General features: G+C 32.6%; 1 protein-coding gene and 2 pseudogenes across 1 annotated transcript; 1 reads left to right on the top strand and 2 right to left on the bottom strand.

Annotated features, from left to right (window-relative positions):
• The first annotated feature begins 1,192 nt into the window (after window positions 1-1,192).
• LOC140863029 (phosphate transporter PHO1) lies at window positions 1,193-13,386 on the top strand. Its single transcript, XM_073266125.1, has 15 exons — window positions 1,193-1,530; window positions 2,544-2,639; window positions 3,775-4,009; window positions 6,141-6,477; window positions 7,256-7,304; window positions 7,564-7,635; window positions 9,245-9,374; window positions 9,643-9,751; window positions 11,175-11,424; window positions 11,586-11,690; window positions 11,799-11,843; window positions 11,938-12,090; window positions 12,365-12,643; window positions 12,743-12,879; window positions 12,968-13,386. Exons 1-15 carry the CDS (start codon window positions 1,294-1,296, stop codon window positions 13,056-13,058), a joined length of 2,325 nt encoding a protein of 774 aa, XP_073122226.1. The 5' UTR covers window positions 1,193-1,293; the 3' UTR covers window positions 13,059-13,386.
• A 242-nt stretch (window positions 13,387-13,628) lies between these two features.
• On the bottom strand, window positions 13,629-14,690 carry LOC140860452 (long-chain-alcohol oxidase FAO1-like; annotated as a pseudogene).
• On the bottom strand, window positions 14,677-17,673 carry LOC140865931 (long-chain-alcohol oxidase FAO1-like; annotated as a pseudogene).
• Between the last annotated feature and the right edge of the window lie 782 nt (window positions 17,674-18,455).

Below are 18,455 nucleotides of genomic sequence, written 5' to 3'. Positions count from 1 at the left end.
TCTTACTAATTCCTATTGACATTGAAATCAAATTTACAAGCAGGAGTGAGTGTGTTAGATGTTCCACGTAAGATGAATTAAGTTTTTGAGAGTTGTATGTATAGCCCGACTCCAATACCATATTAAAATAATAGATTTTAACCTAAGTCTATTCCAAAAGCTCGGTAAAGAGGGAGATATAGCCTTTTTAACGAGACCGTGGCCACCAACGGCCACCCCCACGCTCCGTGTCTGTAATAATATGGATGAAATTCACTTTTCAGTCCCGATTTCGGAAAAAGTCTTAACTCGCCGTTATGGTTCATAACATTCTTCTCATTGCAATTTGATTATTATTTCAAATGTTTCAGGAAATGTTCCTTAAGTACTGTATAATATATACTTAGATGTTCAACTAAAATCATGGTATAATGATTTTCAAAAAATAAAAATAAAAATCATGGTATAATTTTCATGGTCACAGGACCACAAAATAGCGAGACCTTGCGCCACATTTAATTAGCGTCAAATAGCATATGACAAATTAAATCAGGATGAATGCCCCAAGTCCCAACACCTTAAGGTTTCCATTCTTTGCCCGAAAATGTGCTCTGGTGATTACGTAAACATCTAGTCAATAGTCATGCCCATAAGAAAACTAATTAAGGAGTTTTCTTCCTTTTTTTTTAATCCTAATTTTGTAGCATTTTTTTCATATCGGGAGAGTGTATGCTACCACATGAGTTACTTATGTGGGGATCCAACAACCCTTTTTTTTTTTTTTTTTTTTTTTTTCCATTTAAGATGTTCATGTGAACATCTGAAATGTAAATAAAAAGAGTCGTTGGATGCAGCACATGGGCACCGACATAAACTCTTCACTTCATATCATGTTGTCACATCTAAAGTTCTAAACCATTAGATCATCAACACATGATGCCATCTTATATTAAAACGTGAGAAATTCACCGTGATATACATAATTGAGATGCGAGGAGATCAATGACTCCTAATGGAGAATAGGCTTGCTCATTAATTTAATATAATTATAAACAAATTAAAACCTTGGTCATTATATATATATTATCCCGCGCACACTAAAGCAAAAAAGAAAATGGACAATAGTCAAGTCTGACCATTATCAAATGAGAGAGACGTAAAATTTAAAGCAGTACTATCTAATTGTTCTCGTGTGTGTTTTTTCCACTTCTCTTTATATATATATATATATAAACCTAGCTCAAATCCCACTTTCATGCCAATAAGCTCTCTTTTCTCCCCCTCCTTCTTCTCATAAAAAACAAACAATATAATATGGTAAAATTCTCCAAAGAACTTGAGGCACAACTCATCCCGGAATGGAAAGATGCATTTGTAAACTATTGGCAATTGAAGAAACATGTCAAAAAGATTATGTTGGCAAGAAAACCAAGACATGTTCCGCATATCAGCTACGACTACGGGGCCTCCATTTTCGACCCTGTTCGGATTTTAATGAACAAAGTCTCCGGATGGATGAAGAACCAAGAAGAGGACCCCCAGATTATCCAGGTGAAAATTAATGATGCTATCCATCCATATATCACATGAAAATATTATATACATATCTATATTATGTGTTATAATATTGATGATGACAGTAAACAAATTCGGGTTGCGGGATTAATTGTGTGTTCATCATTTGTAATGATATTGATATACATAAACATTTCGTATTGGTATCCAATTTGTGCAAATATAATAGTTTGTTTGGTAAGCGCTGGTGAAAAAAAGGTGGCAGAATGTGAATATTTGATGAACTTCGCAAACACGTATGCAATGTATTTCTTTCTTTTCTTTCTTTTTTTTTTAAAAAATTAAAAAAAGAGAGATAAAATTGTGACTTTTCCCTTAAAATAGAAAACAAGGCAATAAATTAATATATCACCGTATCGATGATGGCTACGGAAATGGTATTTCTTTTTCATTTCGGTTTTTTCCCCCTTATTTCAAGAAAGTTTATTAATATTTTATTGGGACAAAGTTAAGATTTTGTGGCAATGGTATTTATTTCTTTTCATCCATTTTTGCTTATTTCAAGAAATTTTGATATTTTATTGGGAAAAAATTAACATTTTTTTTAAGAAACAAACCATTCACGTGATAAGTAAGTAAAATAACCATCGGGGAAATTTTGTAATTTAAATAAATAAACACACACAATTGTTTTTCTAATTAATTTCATGAGGCCAGTGGGATTCTGCTCCTAGATCATTTTTTTTTACTTTGTTAAATTATTTTCAAGAAATTATGTTGCTTGTGATCTTATAAATTGATCAAACTTTTGGTTGTTTTGCTCTTTCTATATTATTTTTCGGTTTCTTGTATTTTCAATTCATAAATTTTGCTAAAGCACGAAGTTGGTTTGCTGTCACCATGTATCACGAAAGAATCGTGAACTAGATAGACAATTTAACTACCTCAAATATATATATATATATATATATATATTTTATAAATAAATAACTAAAAAAGGAAGAAAAATTATCATAATTAAATAATACTATTATTTTTTTGGTTTGCAGGTAAAAAGTAAAATTAGCGTTGGAGAAGACGGAGAGGAGGAGGATGTTGAAGTTTATGAAACTGAGCTTGTTCAGCTTTTCTCTCAAGAAGACGAGGTAATGCAAATTAAAACCCCATTTTTATATTTAATTTAAATTTTTACGACTTTATTTCGCTACCTAGCTCCATTATATTTAGTTGGTTATTATTATTAATTTTTTTATTCTAAATTTTTTTAATCATCATACATAAAGGTCTGTATAAATTCTGTTGTATTTTGCGTTTCGCCCGAATTTTTATAATAAAACCGAGATAATATTTAAATCGAAAAAAATCTTTTCAAACTTTATATATATTTATATCTAATTCGTTTGGAAAAAAAATATCTGAATATTTTGAGATATAAACACACACCCACACACACATATATTATATATACTAGTGTATTGGTGCACGCGTTACGTGCTTGTGTAATATTTTTGTAATTAATTTGATTTATATTCAAATAAAAGAAATATTATAGTTGTAAAAATTATCAGGGACTAATATGCAATTTGAAATATCGAAATTAAAAAAAGTGTATTAATCTATATCACGTAAGAGCAATTTTGACAAAACAAAAGATAGTGTCTAAGGGGAAGATTCTTTATAATTTATATATATATATATATAAATTTTCAGCTGTCCAACCATGTTTTTCCACTTGGTCCGCGACCACTAAAACGTTTTTGTTTTTTTTTTTGCATCACTAAAACCCACTACGTGATCGCGGACCAAGTGAGAAAACATGGTTGGACAGCTGAAAATCCATATATATATATATATATATATATATATATATATATATATATTTTTTGATCTCTAGGGTGCGTATACATATAGGGAGAGATATAAATAAAACAGTATTTTATTTCAGAAAAAAAAAAACACGTGCAAAAAGTATAAAAACGAATATGTCTAATATGGCACGGCGAGCAAAGAAAAGGAAACCTTCTCAAATAAAGGTGTGATAGTTCAAATGAGTATTTACCTAACTAGCATGGATTAATGTATCTGAGTAGAATTAACCTGGAGTTTACATAATGCTCATCAAAGATAGTGGTTGCGGGTTCTCATGTCATAAAAAAATAAAATTAATGTGTCTTGCAAAATTTGCATAAAATTATATTGCATTGTGAATTGAGTCTTACCTAATTGCATAAGTGGTGTACGTCCAATACTAGAGTTTAATTTGGTTGTCTCATTCTATAGGTTAAGATGTTCTTTGAGATGTTGGACGACGAGCTTAACAAAGTGAACCAATTTTACAAGACCAGAGAAAGCGAATTCCTTGAAAGGGGAGAGATTTTGAACAAGCAACTTCAAATATTACTAGACCTCAAGCGAGTTCTCAACGAATGGCGCCGGAAAAATGTCGCCGCCAACCTTATGACCTCAAAACGTTTTTCTCGGTCTAACTCCTCCGATCTAAATTCCGATTTTTCCGGTGAGTTGTGTTTTCTGTAATTTATTTTTCTATCAACTTGAATCAATCATTATCCAAACGAGAATGAATGCATAATAGTTCCTACTAAAGCTCCTTATGCATAGTCTCACTTCTCGGGGAGTGATGAGAGTGAGTACTTTAGTCAATAAACTCAAGAAGCACATTTATGAGCTCATTGTGCACGGTACAAGCTCGCATGTACGAGCCCCCCACCCTATATATGGGCTAGTGTGTGGGAGGGAATTTAACGAGTTTAGTCAATTAGGCTCATGAAATTCATCATAAGCCAGCTTGAGTAAATCGACTAGACTTCTTGTGATACTTTTGTACCATGCGAAAAAAAAATAAAATAAAGATTTGAACTGACTTATAATAACTTATGATAGATTCTTATAGTAACTTTGGTTGATTATTTCATAAAACGATGATAGATGCGAACTAGTTGTTTTAAGAGTCTATTGTGCAGTCACGCTTGTGCGACCTGAGCGCGGTCATAACAATTGATCATGCTATTAAAAATAAGAAAATGATTAAAAAAATTATATATATAAAGATTACAAACAAGTTGATGAATTAATCCAAACTTGCTAGCTCAAACACCAGCTACATGTTATGATTTGATCAAGCTAGTGGAGCTCGAAAGCAGGACAGCTTGTCTATAAATAACAATGAAGGGATTATATTAACACTCTTAATTTGTTAAAAAAAGAAAAAAGAAATCTCCTTGTATAAAATTAATTAATAGTATGTTAGACTCTTTTCAAAAATTAAGTAAAACCCCAATCAGAGGGGATAAACGCGCCTGAGTTTTTATGAAATAGGGATGAAATGTACTAGATTTTTTTAAAAAATAAAAGATGCATTAGCTAGCTAGCCTACTATATTTGTTAGGGGTTTTTATCTCATTTAGACTCACATGAAAAATTAATGCAATTAGCCCTAACAATAAATGCTTTTGAAGATAGAAGTTGAGACTAGGGGTGCAAACTAGCCGAGCTACTCGTGAGCAGCTCGTGAGTAGCTCGGTCAAAGCTCGACTCGAGCTTGATTTGACCGAGCTCGAGCTTTAATTCTATGTGCTCGAGTAACTCGCGAGCTACTCGATAAGACACACATATATAAAATATAATATAAATATATATAAATATAATATATATAATATTATATTTATTTAAGTATTCATATATATATATATATATATAATTTTCAAGCTCGAGCTCGAGTACTCAAACTATAAATGAGCTCGAGCTCGAGCACAAAATTTACTACTCGATCGAACTCGAGCTCGAGTAGTTAAATATAAGTCGAGCTCGAACTCGAGTAAGATGCTACTCGAGCTCGAGCTCGAGCTCGAGTAGTATGCAGATCGGCTCGATTGCAACCCTGGTTGAGACAAATGACCATATCGATTTTTAATCCTGTCAACTTTTAATCATAAAGATCAATAAATTTAAATTTAATTACTAATATAAATTTCCCACACGACACTACCTAGTACAAAAATCAAGGGCTACAAATCAATGAAATAAAAGCATGCTAGATCAATATTTTAAGTTGACATCTTGATATATCATTCCTCAATTACCCAGGTCCCATATATGGTTCTTCACTTCTTCTATCATAATTACACAATTTATAACTCCTTATTAAATTAAGATGTTGATTTAGCGGTAGATATTGTAAATAAAAGTTTTGAGCTATTACCGAAATTTGATGAAGTTAAAATAAATTTATAATTAAATATTAATAGCGCGGGTTTAAATAATCATGCTATTGTACATGTTACGCCCGATGATCACCCGACAGATAGCAGATGTGAGTTGTCGGCCAAAAAAAAAAGAATTTATTTGAAATACATTAATGTAAAAAAAAAACATTTTTTTTCCAGAAATATTATTTGTGGATGTTATATAAGAAATTAGAAAACTTATTTAATTTGAAACTCTAAATGCAACAAATGTTCGGTAGTGTAGCAGAAGATACAAAGTCATTTAAAATAAATGGAAATTTATTAACTTCACCGATCACAATATTTATTATTATGATACAAAAACAAAGTATACATCACACCCCCCTTAATTTTAGTATATTAATTAGTTCCTCACATCATCTTTTTGTCTTCATGATGCAGAAAGCCATAGCGAGTGTTTTGCTAGTCCAACCGATTCACAAACAGATGATGTCATCGAAACGTTGGAGAAAAATGGCATTAATTTCGTAAACTCGGCGACACGATCGAAGTCGAAAAACGGGAAGCCGAAGATGAGGACGAGGATCGACATTCCGGCCACGACACCGACCCGAACGATAGCCGCCGTGACGTCTATGCTGTTGGAGGATCTGGTGAACAACCCTAAGAAGGAAGGAGGAGAGTACATAAACAGAAAGAAGATACAATGCGCTGAAAAGATGATACGAGGGGCATTTGTGGAATTATACAAAGGCCTCGGCTTGCTTAAAAAATACAGGTTAATTCTCACTAACCTTTTAACTTTATTTCACAATTATTATGCTATAAAATATAAATATAGCTTTAATTTGATCAGGGATAAAAAGGTAAATGCATCCCAATATTTGTGCATTCTCAACTCAACTTTAATAATTTAAATATGAAAGAAATTAATGTTTCTCAAATATTTTGAATTAAATAACACATAAGTTGAAACGTACATAACGTGTCGACTAATTATAATCGACTTAATTATTTGGTAATGTCACATGATCTTTCACACTCAAATAAAACAAACTTAGTTAGGTATGAAAAATGTCCTTGTGGCTTCAACTTCCATGCTAAACAAACAAGTGTTGAACGTAATAAACATGAGAAAATAAGAAGAAAGATTCTCATGAAAGTTTACATAAACGATTAATTAACTATATATAAATCTCCTGATGTTTCAGTTCTAATCATAGTTTGAAATATCTTAGTCCACATCACAATATTATGTCAATATGATTGAATTTTTGGAGCTATAGTACGTATACTAATCTGATCATTCGAGTCGATTATTCTCGTACAACAGCGACGAATACGAAATAGTTGTTCGTTGAGTATATATATATTGTGAGCTAGAGTCGAGTAATATAATTTATTTGTGTTCACCAAAAGAATGTTTCTTTTGCATACACATACATGCTATATAGTTAGAACTTAGAACATCGATATCATCATTTCAAATAAGAGATTTGGTAGTTAAAAAATTGTGCTTATTCTTTGTATCTAAAATTTGTGTTTATTTTTGGCAGTTCGTTGAATATGGTGGCCTTCACGAAAATACTCAAGAAATTTGACAAGGCAAGGAATCAAAAATCTATTAATATTAATATAATAATATGAAATATTTGAAAAGTCTCAATAGATTGAAATGGAAATCATTTAGAGAAGTTAATTGATGTCATTCTTCAGTTCGAGCCTTTACCACAATTATTTTGGAAAATTATGCTACTTATGGAGATATCTTGAATTAAGTGGGATATCATCATATCATTACATGTAATTTCCATTTTTTTATAAATATTTTGGAATTTTAATTAATTGGTATTTTCATCAACAGGTGTCAAACCAGCAAGCTTCAGCAAGTTACCTAAAAGTAGTGAAAAGGGCGCATTTCATTAGTTCAGATAAGGTAACATAACATGCTATAATTTACATAATAAAATCATTTGATACAAGTAATTACCACTTATTCAAATATTGTGCTTACTTTAATTAATTGATGATTTGAACTCCTTTATATTTTGAAATAATTAGTAGTTAGTCTGTTTTCATACCAATTTAAGTTAATAAAAATTACTGGAGAACTGAGTTATTGAATTCACAATATCCTATTCAATAATCTACCTCCCCATTCCGTCTGAATTTCTAACAAACTTTTTGTTTTCCCATAACAAACACGTGTACTTTTTATTTCTATAAATTTAATTATGGACATCATCATATCTAATTAAGGGTTCATTTTAACCTACCTATACAAGCATTACCCTATGATAGATTTAAGGATTCTCATTTATCAATATATGCGGGGTCCACTAAAAAATAATGGACCCCACATTTATTGATAAATGTATACCGTTAAATCTACCTCAAGGCAGTGCTTATATAGTAGGATCTAACTTATCCTAATTAAGACTTGTAATTAGCCTACGGAATTTCCTGAAATCGTGGTCTAATTAAGATTTAGATTCTAGTTTAATAGGCTTAGGTTTGGTACTAATGCCAACATTAAATTTATTTGGTTCAAACATAAATATTCATGTGTACGCATGGACGTAACCAGAAATTTAACTTTGGGGGGGCTAATTTTACTTGAAAAAAATTAGTAACAAAAAATAAGATTTTCATAATATAGAGTATAATTTTCATTTTATATATTATTATAGTTGATCCATTGTTCGAAACATGTATATGAATATTTGTCTATTTTATTTATTTAAAATCCATCAAAGTATATTGTGAATAAATAATTAATTTAGTACTTGATATGTATTCACATTAGAATAATTAAATAACATTAAATTTGCCACCATGTAACTAATATAAAATAAAACATATTGAGACCGTATTGAAAAATCTTAAACTGAAGACCAAAATATAAACAATGTGGGCTGGATTAAATTATATTGAGATCCATTAAAATAATCATATAGTTCATATGTATAAAATATTAAATTGAAGCACCGGATAATATATATATGGGTTATTTAGATTGAGGCTAGGCTGGGCTCATAAAATATTAAACTGAAGCCCAAGATAATATATATATATATGAGCTATTTAGATAGGGGCTAGACTGTGCTGGAGCCCAGCCTAGCCCCTATAGATGGTCCGTCCCTGTGTGTACGCACAGTCTCAAAATGTTGAATGAACAAAATGTTAATTAATTGTGATTTGATTCAAAGACTTGTACTTAAGAGAAGAATTGGAGATGTATAAAGTCATTTGGAAGAATGTGAAATTAATTATAATGCTAGATACAAGAATATGAAGTGATGGGACTAATTCTCCTTTGTATTTATTCTCGTTTTGAAAAATATTGGTTAAACAAAATTGCTGTAAAAATCTACTGTACGTAGTCCTTGTAAATAATTTTAATTGTTAATTTTTAAATTGATGAGATATAGGGATACGTATATACTACAATTACCCTTTCTTCTGAATATAACTCTTGTTGTGGCATAACTTATTATTTATTATTAATAATTTATTTATTATTTTATTTTATTTTTTTGAAAAAGGTTGTGAGATTAATGGACGAGGTGGAGACCTTGTTCACGCATCACTTTACAAACAGTGACAGGAAAAAGGCCATGAAGTTCTTGAGACCCCAACAAAACACTGAATCTCACATGGTTACATTTTTCGTCGGTAAGAATTAATAAATGAAAAATACTATATGTACATATTCGGTAACGCACTTGATTAAACATTAACTTTGAAGTTACAAAAATATCTTAATGAAGAAATGTTTCGATTAGTGCGTATGAAATAATTTGTAATTTCAAAAGTAACATGTAACCGTACGTGTAATCAGGTGTGTACATGTAACATAATTCATAAAATTATTATCATATTTATATATCCATCTCAATGTTACGAGTACGTAATTTTTTGAATGCTTGTAAATTTGCTGCAGGTTTATTTACAGGTTGTTTTGTAACATTATTCAGTGTATACGCAATATTGGCACATCTAAGCGGCGTGTTCTCCCCTGTTTACATGGAAACCGTATACCCTATTTTCAGGTAAATTAACAAAACTTTGCGTCACATTAACCTCTTTTCCTTACTATATTTCTTTATATATATGTTTATGGTATGCTTTATTTTCATTTCTGTTGTGGTTGTTAAGCAGTCACCATATCATCATTTTAGAATACCGGGTCGGGCTAATTGTATCAACATTCATCGCCAAAAAGTAAAAAAAAAAAAAAAAAAAAAAAAAGCTAAAACTATGCTATCTAAAATTAATATATTGTACATAAAACTTGTTTCAAAGAGGGTAAATGTGCCTGAATTTTTGTAATGCGTGAGTGAAATATGTTTGATTTATTAAAAATGAAAGATGTATTAGCTTACTAATATTTTTTAAAAAATTTTATGTCTCTTAGACTTTTTTCACAAGGAATGTGGTGCAATTAGCCCTAATAAGGTATTATACGATAAAAAATAATTAAAATTGTATTTTTGGTCCGGTATATTTGACCTTTTGTGACTCCGACTTTTATTGTTGTCAAATTTCAATCATAGTTTGTTACCTTTATAGTTTTTGGTTGATTTTAATATTTTTTTTTTCAACATGGAGCTAATGTGGCATATATACGAAGTACACGTAAGTAGTGTCACATCAGCACTCCAAATGAAAAATGACTAAATTGTTAATTGAAAGGTAAAATGTGTGAGATTGAAATTTGATAACATAGATGACCAAAATCTCAATGAAGCAAATTAAGCATACATTATCGAAAGTGCAATTTTTCAAAAAAAAATAAGAAATGTTTATAGTATTGAACTTTATGAACTTATAGTGATTTTTTTGTTGTCTCAATGTACATATAAATTTCTAAAATGTAATTTCTCACCTGGAGTTTGTAAATATACCCATGATTTCAAATTTATTTTCATGGTTAAATAACTAAAACTAAATAAACTCAAATTCATCTTCTATATATTTATTTACACTATAATTATGCATATAAAAAATCAAATGACTGAAATATTTCAAAGATTTGAAGTCAGGGAGAAGATTTTGAATTTCTCTTGTTTAAGTTATTAAACAATAAAAATATATTTCAGATTTCAATTCAAATGACCCAATCACAATCTAAAATTCTAATTTCAAATGACCCAATCCAAACACAATCTAAAATTCTAAGACGACCTAGGCGTTGACGAGAATAGGTGATTGTCCGAACGAGTTAAAAACTATATATTTATAATATTTTTTTTAATATTATTTTTTTTTAAAAAAAACAAAAGACCTGGAATTTTCTCAGCTCCATGCCCCATCATGGAGTGCCAAGAATCCGGGATCAAAGTGCAATTATTTTTATGTTTTTTTAAATATAAAATAGACGTGACAGTCGTTGCAAGTGTCAACCATACTAGTAAAATATCAATTGGCAAAGAAATGCTAAGCCTAACTGAAAATGTGTAAATTATCATGCAGCATGTTTGCATTGCTAAGCTTGCACTTGTTCATGTACGGATGCAATCTCTTCATGTGGAAGAACACGAGGATCAATTACAACTTCATCTTCGAATTTCAACCGAGCACCGCCCTCAAGTATAGGGATGCTTTCCTCATCTGCACTTGTTTGATGACAGCAGTTGTGGGAGCATTGATCATTCATCTCATCCTACTCTCCACTGGTCTTCCTCCTCATCACGTCGACATGATCCCCGGAATTCTGTTACTGGTTAGTACTTAGTATGACTTTGGATCGAGTACCTGTCCATGCTTATAAGTAATCTAGATTAAATAAGTGCAAGAACTATTTCAAGATTTCATGCTGATACATGTGTTGCCTTTTTTTGACTTAATTCACATTGATCTGATCATGTTGTTCGTGTGTTTCAGTTTTTCGTCGTCCTCTTGGTGTGTCCATTTAACATATTTTATCGCCCAACCCGCTATTGCTTCCTCAGAGTAATAAGAAACATTGTTTGCTCTCCATTTTATAAGGTAATTGTAAGAAAAATTATGCAATCTTTTAGTATACTTGTTATTCATGTCTTGCAAAATATGTGACATATTGTTCCATATGTCGTGCAAATGAAATATAACATGCAGGTTTTGTTGGTAGATTTCTTCATGGCTGATCAACTGACTAGTCAGGTAATCTTCAGATTGACAATATAGCTAAGACATGATTTTTAAGCATTTCGAGTCTCCGAATAAATGAAAGTAACATGTTGAATTTATCTTATAGATTACATTATTAAGACACATGGAATCAGCAGCCTGCTATTTTCTTGCTGGAAGCATCAAAACACACCAGTATGAAACGTGTAAATCAGGCAAACTTTATAGGGAGCTTGCTTATGTTATTTCCTTCGCGCCTTACTACTGGCGTGCAATGCAGGTAAGACGCTACCGTCGTGGTGTTATTTTTCATGCAGAAAATTTGCAATATAAACTTATCATTTCACTTCTAAACTCAAAGGTAGAATCAGGATTTGCATCTCTGGAATTCGGTGTAATTACATTAGTCCAGGTACAAAAGAGGAATCAAATTCAAAAGACAAGTTTATTGAGTCCAAAATCTCCTAAACTTACAAACCACTCGGGATGTCAGACATGTATGATGTAACACTGTAGCTCTCATATCTTGTTTGCCTAATTTGTAATTTTTTTAGTGTGCAAGAAGATGGTTTGATGAGTCCAATTCAGACCATTTGGCTAATCTTGGGAAGTATGTCTCGGCAATGGTGGCAGCGGGGGCTAGGCTAACTTATGCTAGGGAGCCATCAAATCTGTGGATGGCAATAGTATTGGTGACTTCGATCGTGGCCACGGTTTATCAGCTCTACTGGGATTTCATCAAAGATTGGGGCCTTTTTGATCCAAAATCCAAGAATCTGTGGCTAAGAGACGACCTGATATTGAAGAACAAAGGAGTTTACTATGTGTCAATTGTAAGCTCATCTTTCTTTTGTTCCTTTTTGGTCGCTAAGATGGTCAGGTTGTTGTCTCTGAATTTTTGTTTGTTCTGATGCACTAAATGCAACTTTCAGGCCATAAATCTTGTCCTAAGAGTTGCATGGGTGGAGAGTGTGATGCATTTCAATATTGGGGTATTCAAGTCACATTTACTCGATTTTTCCCTAGCTTCATTGGAGGTCATTCGGCGTGGACATTGGAACTACTATAGGTATATGTTCCAAAAAAAATTTGGAGGGAAAATGTGGTCTCCAATGAGCATTTTGCTTAAACTGACTTTATGTTATTTGATTTCATAGACTGGAAAATGAGCATTTGAACAATGTTGGGAAATTCAGAGCTGTGAAAACAGTTCCCTTACCCTTTCGCGAGGCCGATTCTGATGGATGAACTTCACCGGCTGCACCTTTTACTGGCATATCCGAAAGACCTGGCAGGAAGGTCATTCAAGACTATTCCCCATTCATCAAGGGATCCGAAAATCGTTGATCACTTACTTGATCGAGTATTCTACCACTATTAACCAAGAAGTGAGCGTTGCGTCTCCATCTAAAGCTGATGGAGCAGGCAAAGCTGCAAGTGTGTCCATCTTCATTTGGAAAGTGCTAACCATAGTTTGATCATATGAGTGTATATCCTGCACAAAATATTTAAATCTATTCAACCCTTTATTTGACTCTAATTTATTCTGAGTTCATCGAAATTTCAATGTTGCAAATTGTTTATAATGACAATGCAAAAATTTGTTTTGATAATTTCTTTGCCATTAATGTCTGTTATCAATCTCTAACCATTTCTTTTGATCAGTTTAAGAACTTGGAGAAAAGTGCGACATTTTCATGTTAAAAGGAAAAAATATACATATAAATATAATATAGAATTATATGTTTTATTTCAAATAATAGCATTCAGCATGTAGTACAAGATCCTTTGTATAGCCTCGATAGGCAACATGATGAATCAACCATATGTAAACCTCTGTTTCTGCAGCATCTCAGCAATCTTGTTTGATATGCAATACGAAGTAGACTGAATGGTGATCATAGGATTGATGCCGATAGAACTCGGAAGAACACTAGAATCGCAAACAAAAAGACCTGATGCATCCCAACTCTCTCCATTTTCATCCACCGCACCCTCCTTTTCCCTGACTTCCATTCGGCAACTTCCCATTTGATGAGCCGAAAAATATGTAGTCCACTTGTCTGCTAAAGACTTTGGCCCTTCCGGGGCGACGACAGTGTCAAGAAACTTGCTCACTTCATCTTTGGTATTGCCTTTTCATTTCAGCCTTTGTCCATCACTTTGATATGTTCCTACTTCCACGGCTCCCGCGGCTATCAAAATTCTTAAACACCGTCGCAGTCCTATCTTAATGTTCTCTTTATCCAGTTTAGAGAGATTGTGACTTAATCTTCCCTCTGATTTAACTTCACCGCTTCCTCTGTCTCTGATCAATGAGAGAAGATGAGCAGTTCTTGCATACTTTATGATCCGGTTTTTCACGTAGATTCCTGATTCCCATGGGCATAATGCTGCAAATGCACCAGGTCCAATTATAGGACATTCAACAATTGCTCTAGGATTTGATTTGTGTTCCCCAACTTTATGCACTGAGGTAATTATACCTCCTTCGTAAACTTTTCCCTCGAATTCTGAACTCGTTTCAGGGAAGTGTCCCCAAGCCAGTAGCACCGGATGAAGGTGGAGATTCCGACCAATGTGCCTATTTTTCAATCCACTAGAAATCATCAAAGGTGGTGTCACACAAGCAGATATAGTGACTTTGGCTTCTATTTGTATGTGCTTTTTGATGGCCGGATTAGTACTCTTAGCAAGAACTCCCAAGCACCTCTTCCGCCTCAAGCCTAATCCACGAGTGTTCTTTTCGAGCATGAATCGTTTTGCTTTGCACCCTGCAACGATCACCGCACCTCCGTTCACTGCATCAACCAGCAAAGTTGTGTCTGTTCCTTTCTTGTCTTCTCTTATGCAACCATAGTTACAAGTACCACATCCCATTGGATCTTGTAGAGGATACCGTTTTCTGTCACCTTGAGGCCTTTTTTCTCAATGAATCTGCGAATGTGGACTCCTTTTCGCAAATGGTTTCTACAATTCCCTTCTCTAGAGGCCTGTTCTTAGGTACATGTTCGAGTTTTCATCAATATCAACATTATAGTCCATAGCTTTCCATGCAGGATTCTTTGAATCTTCTCCAACCTATGAATTTATTTATAGATATATAGTTAGACATGGAGAATAGGAAACTAGCAGTCAAATTATTTCTTATGTACATCCATTCTAATATTTTAGCTTTTCTACCTTTTTAGAGTTACTGGCTCCATTGCTGCACCATAACAAAACAGAACATGTGCATGAACATATTCGTTTACCCTTTTAAGGAAAAAAATAAAATGAAACAAAAAAAAAAATCGAATTTCATCACTAGTTCTTTTTTTTTTTTTTTTAAGGTACAAATTTCAAAATATTTGTTGAGCTTGGAATCAGTGGGACAATCCAATTTCTAAGAATGTAGATATGGATGTGAGCTTGGAATGCAGGAAACCACAAAGATAGACTAATTTTCCAAATTCCCACGGGTAATATTGCATTTTTGCTTCTATAAGTGTCTCTATTTATGATTTTCATTTTTATGTTGTCAATTTTAATTTTATTGCACTATAAATTTTTTTAATGTAGTGTAGCACTGATATATACACATCGAAACTTAACATAAAAAATGACTAAAATTACAAAAAAATAGGAAGATACATGAATAGAACTGAAATTTGATAATTTATATATTGCTCAAAATCATAAAGAGACAAAGATATACAAATTCAACAATACAATTTGATAATATAAATGATCAAAAATGGTAGACGTCATTTTCATTAACTAGCTATTATGGCGAGAACATTAATTTTGAAAACTTGTCCGATGGATAAATTAGTTCAATCCACTAATGTAAAGCGGGTAGTTGGTTGCTTCTAATGGCTTATCACTTATTGCTATCGCCTATCAACCGACAACCATGGCTTCTTCTTTCATTTTTTTTAATTAAAAAAATTCCTTTTTTGCCTACAAATTGTCAAACGAGCTTGAAAATATTTATCCGTTATACAATTTGACCGGATCCACATATATAGAGTGAAAAAACAATAATTTTTGTATAAAAAAACAATATTTTTTCATGAGTCGGATCCGTAAAATAAAATTAATCCGTGAGACGGGTTCACAAGAATTTTTGTTTTAACACATATAAATAATAAGAGTAACACTCCTGTGAGACGGTCTCATCCGTGAGACGGGTCAACCCTAACCATATTTATAATAATAAGTAATATTTTTGGCATAAAATGTAATACTTTTTTAATTGATAACCCATATAAGAGACCCGTCTAAAAAAAATGACCATTGAGACCGTTTCATATGAGTTTTTGTTAAATAATAAATGTTTTAATTAGTACTGCCACTACTAAAATTGTAACATAAAATTCGTTATAGGAAATAACTAGAAACTAAGGAATCATGTAAAATGAAAATAAAAAATTTAAATTACGTACTAACCAAGGTTTATTAATTAATTCCTTAATTTCAAAATGTGAATATTTTCATTTTTTTTCTCAGTTAAATATAATTTTTGATTAATTCTTTGAGGAACCCCCTCATCAATGATTTCATCCCGGTGATTGTTATCCACAGTTCTTTCCCTTTCCAACTATACTTGATAGGGAAAATCATATATTTTTTAATCTTATATATTTATCTATTTGTGATTGTAATTTAAATCTTCTATATTATCAAATTTCAACAAGAATAACATATTTTTCAAATTTCGATAATTTTAATCATTTCTATTGATGTCATTTCAATACTCAGTCGTGCTACATTCGAACTGATCGAAAAAAAGAAAGTGAAACTAAACTAATAACATCTTTGTCATTATTATATGGCGACATTAATAAACTTATAACTGCCTTTGTCCTTACTCCTTATTCGATGGTGCTGACAGTGTGTGAATTAAATATTCAACTGACTCACAATACTTCCCTTCGTATTCACACGATACACTTGTAATATTTTCACGCGAAAAAAGCAACTTTTTCATGCTTTGGAATTTGGCAACAAGAAATCTTATGCTCCTCTGCTGCATCGAAAGTAATTTTTCTTGTTTACTATTTGTATAAGATAGATAGTTCGTGCCAACGTCTTAATGTAAAACAAAAATTGTGACTATGAGATATTCGCGTGAACATCTTATACAAACACACAGAAAACTCTCGATGTAGTATACACTCTCTTGATATAACATGACACCACAGCAGAGATCTTGGGAAATAAACATATATATAATAAGCTGAGAGATCCAATTACCTGAGTGAACAAGGCATATAAACAGATGAATTTGATGAATACAAACGCAAGCCTGATCGGAGTCAGCAACCAATGCTTCATCCATTTCTGCAACACTTTCTCTCTTTTCTCCAAAGAAATCTCTGAAAATTTGTTCAGATACGGCCATTCTTTGCTGAAACACAGAGCTCCACACCACAGACCAGCAATGTCCCCACCCTCGTCGAAAGCAATTTCAACAGCAATCTCACCAATATTCTTGCTTCCCAAAAGCCCCTCTTCAGCACATCCTCAGCCACCTTCACAAAAAACAAAAGCAGGAAAGAATTAGTACAACAAAAAGAAAATCCATTTTGGATGGAATTCATGCAAGAACACAGTGTGTGCCAATTTAGAGGTTCTTGGATCGATCAGTTATGGTTGTTACCTCGTCGGGAACTGGATATCGAGCGCCCGAGGATTCGTAGAAAGATCGAATGTCGGGATTTGATTGATGTTGTGGAGAATTATGAAGTGGGGGTAGGAGGACTTCACAGATACTAGCGAGTGCCTCCATTTCGGATGGCGGAAAGCCATGAGTGTATTTGGTTTCTCTTCTTCCACCTCTCAGTAATGGATGACACTGTCTACCCATATTCTTCTCTGATCTCCGTTGCGGGATGATTCGACCCAATCCCATAGCTATTACCTCATGGGGTAGGTGACCTCCCACATGATATGCATCAATAAAATGATGTCACCTACCCCATGGGGTAATACCCATGAGGTAGGGTCGAATTTTTCCTCCGTTGAATGAGTATGAAATGTAACTTACTTATTGACTTGTTAGACTAGATATCATGTATATATATTGAGAAAAGATTGTACCAATAATAAAATTACGTGTACATTCAAATTTGCATCGTTGGTTTTGAGTAGATTTGTCAAAATGAGTTAAGTCTATCAGATTGATCCGTTCCACCATACCAAGTAGATGGGTTGGGTTGTAAATTTTCTAACCTACCTAAAGGTGGCTCTCGGCCCGCCACGCCACGCCCTGCCTAATGGTGGGTTATGGTGGTTGCGGGTTGGCCCGTCAAAATCCGCCAAATTACATGTAGGCCCGTTGGGTTGGCCCGTCCCGCCACCGAAAATCAAAAGTGGATATGTAGTGTTTGATAAATAAGTGATTCTAAAATTAACCTTTTATTAGAATCACTTTTGGAGAATCAAAATCATCATAAGATCAACTTTTAGATTTCACTTAAATTAATCATAAGTCAATGCTAAATATTTGTTTTAGAAATACACAAATCTGATTTTTAAAAACTGAAAGCCAAAAAAACTATTTTTTTAAGTAGTTGCAAACACTCTCTTAGACTTATTGGTAATAAACATTAAATTTGAACATTTAAAGGGTGTGTTAAGTTAATTTTATGGGATTAGATT

The sequence above is a fragment of the Henckelia pumila genome, chromosome 4 (genome assembly GCF_033568475.1).
Source record: "Henckelia pumila isolate YLH828 chromosome 4, ASM3356847v2, whole genome shotgun sequence".
NCBI lineage: Eukaryota > Viridiplantae > Streptophyta > Magnoliopsida > Lamiales > Gesneriaceae > Henckelia > Henckelia pumila.
Note: the sequence above shows the minus strand (reverse complement) of the source record. Positions and strands in the feature narration are given on the sequence as shown.

Excerpts from the sequence above, each read along its gene's own strand:
- LOC140863029 (XM_073266125.1), top strand. The coding sequence starts at position 1,294 with ATGGTAAAATTCTCCAAAGAACTTGAGGCACAACTCATCCCGGAATGG. Across the intron at positions 7,305-7,563 it reads TACTCAAGAAATTTGACAAG|GTGTCAAACCAGCAAGCTTC; the intron begins GCAAGGAATCAA and ends TTTCATCAACAG. Across the intron at positions 12,091-12,364 it reads ACTACTGGCGTGCAATGCAG|TGTGCAAGAAGATGGTTTGA; the intron begins GTAAGACGCTAC and ends TAATTTTTTTAG.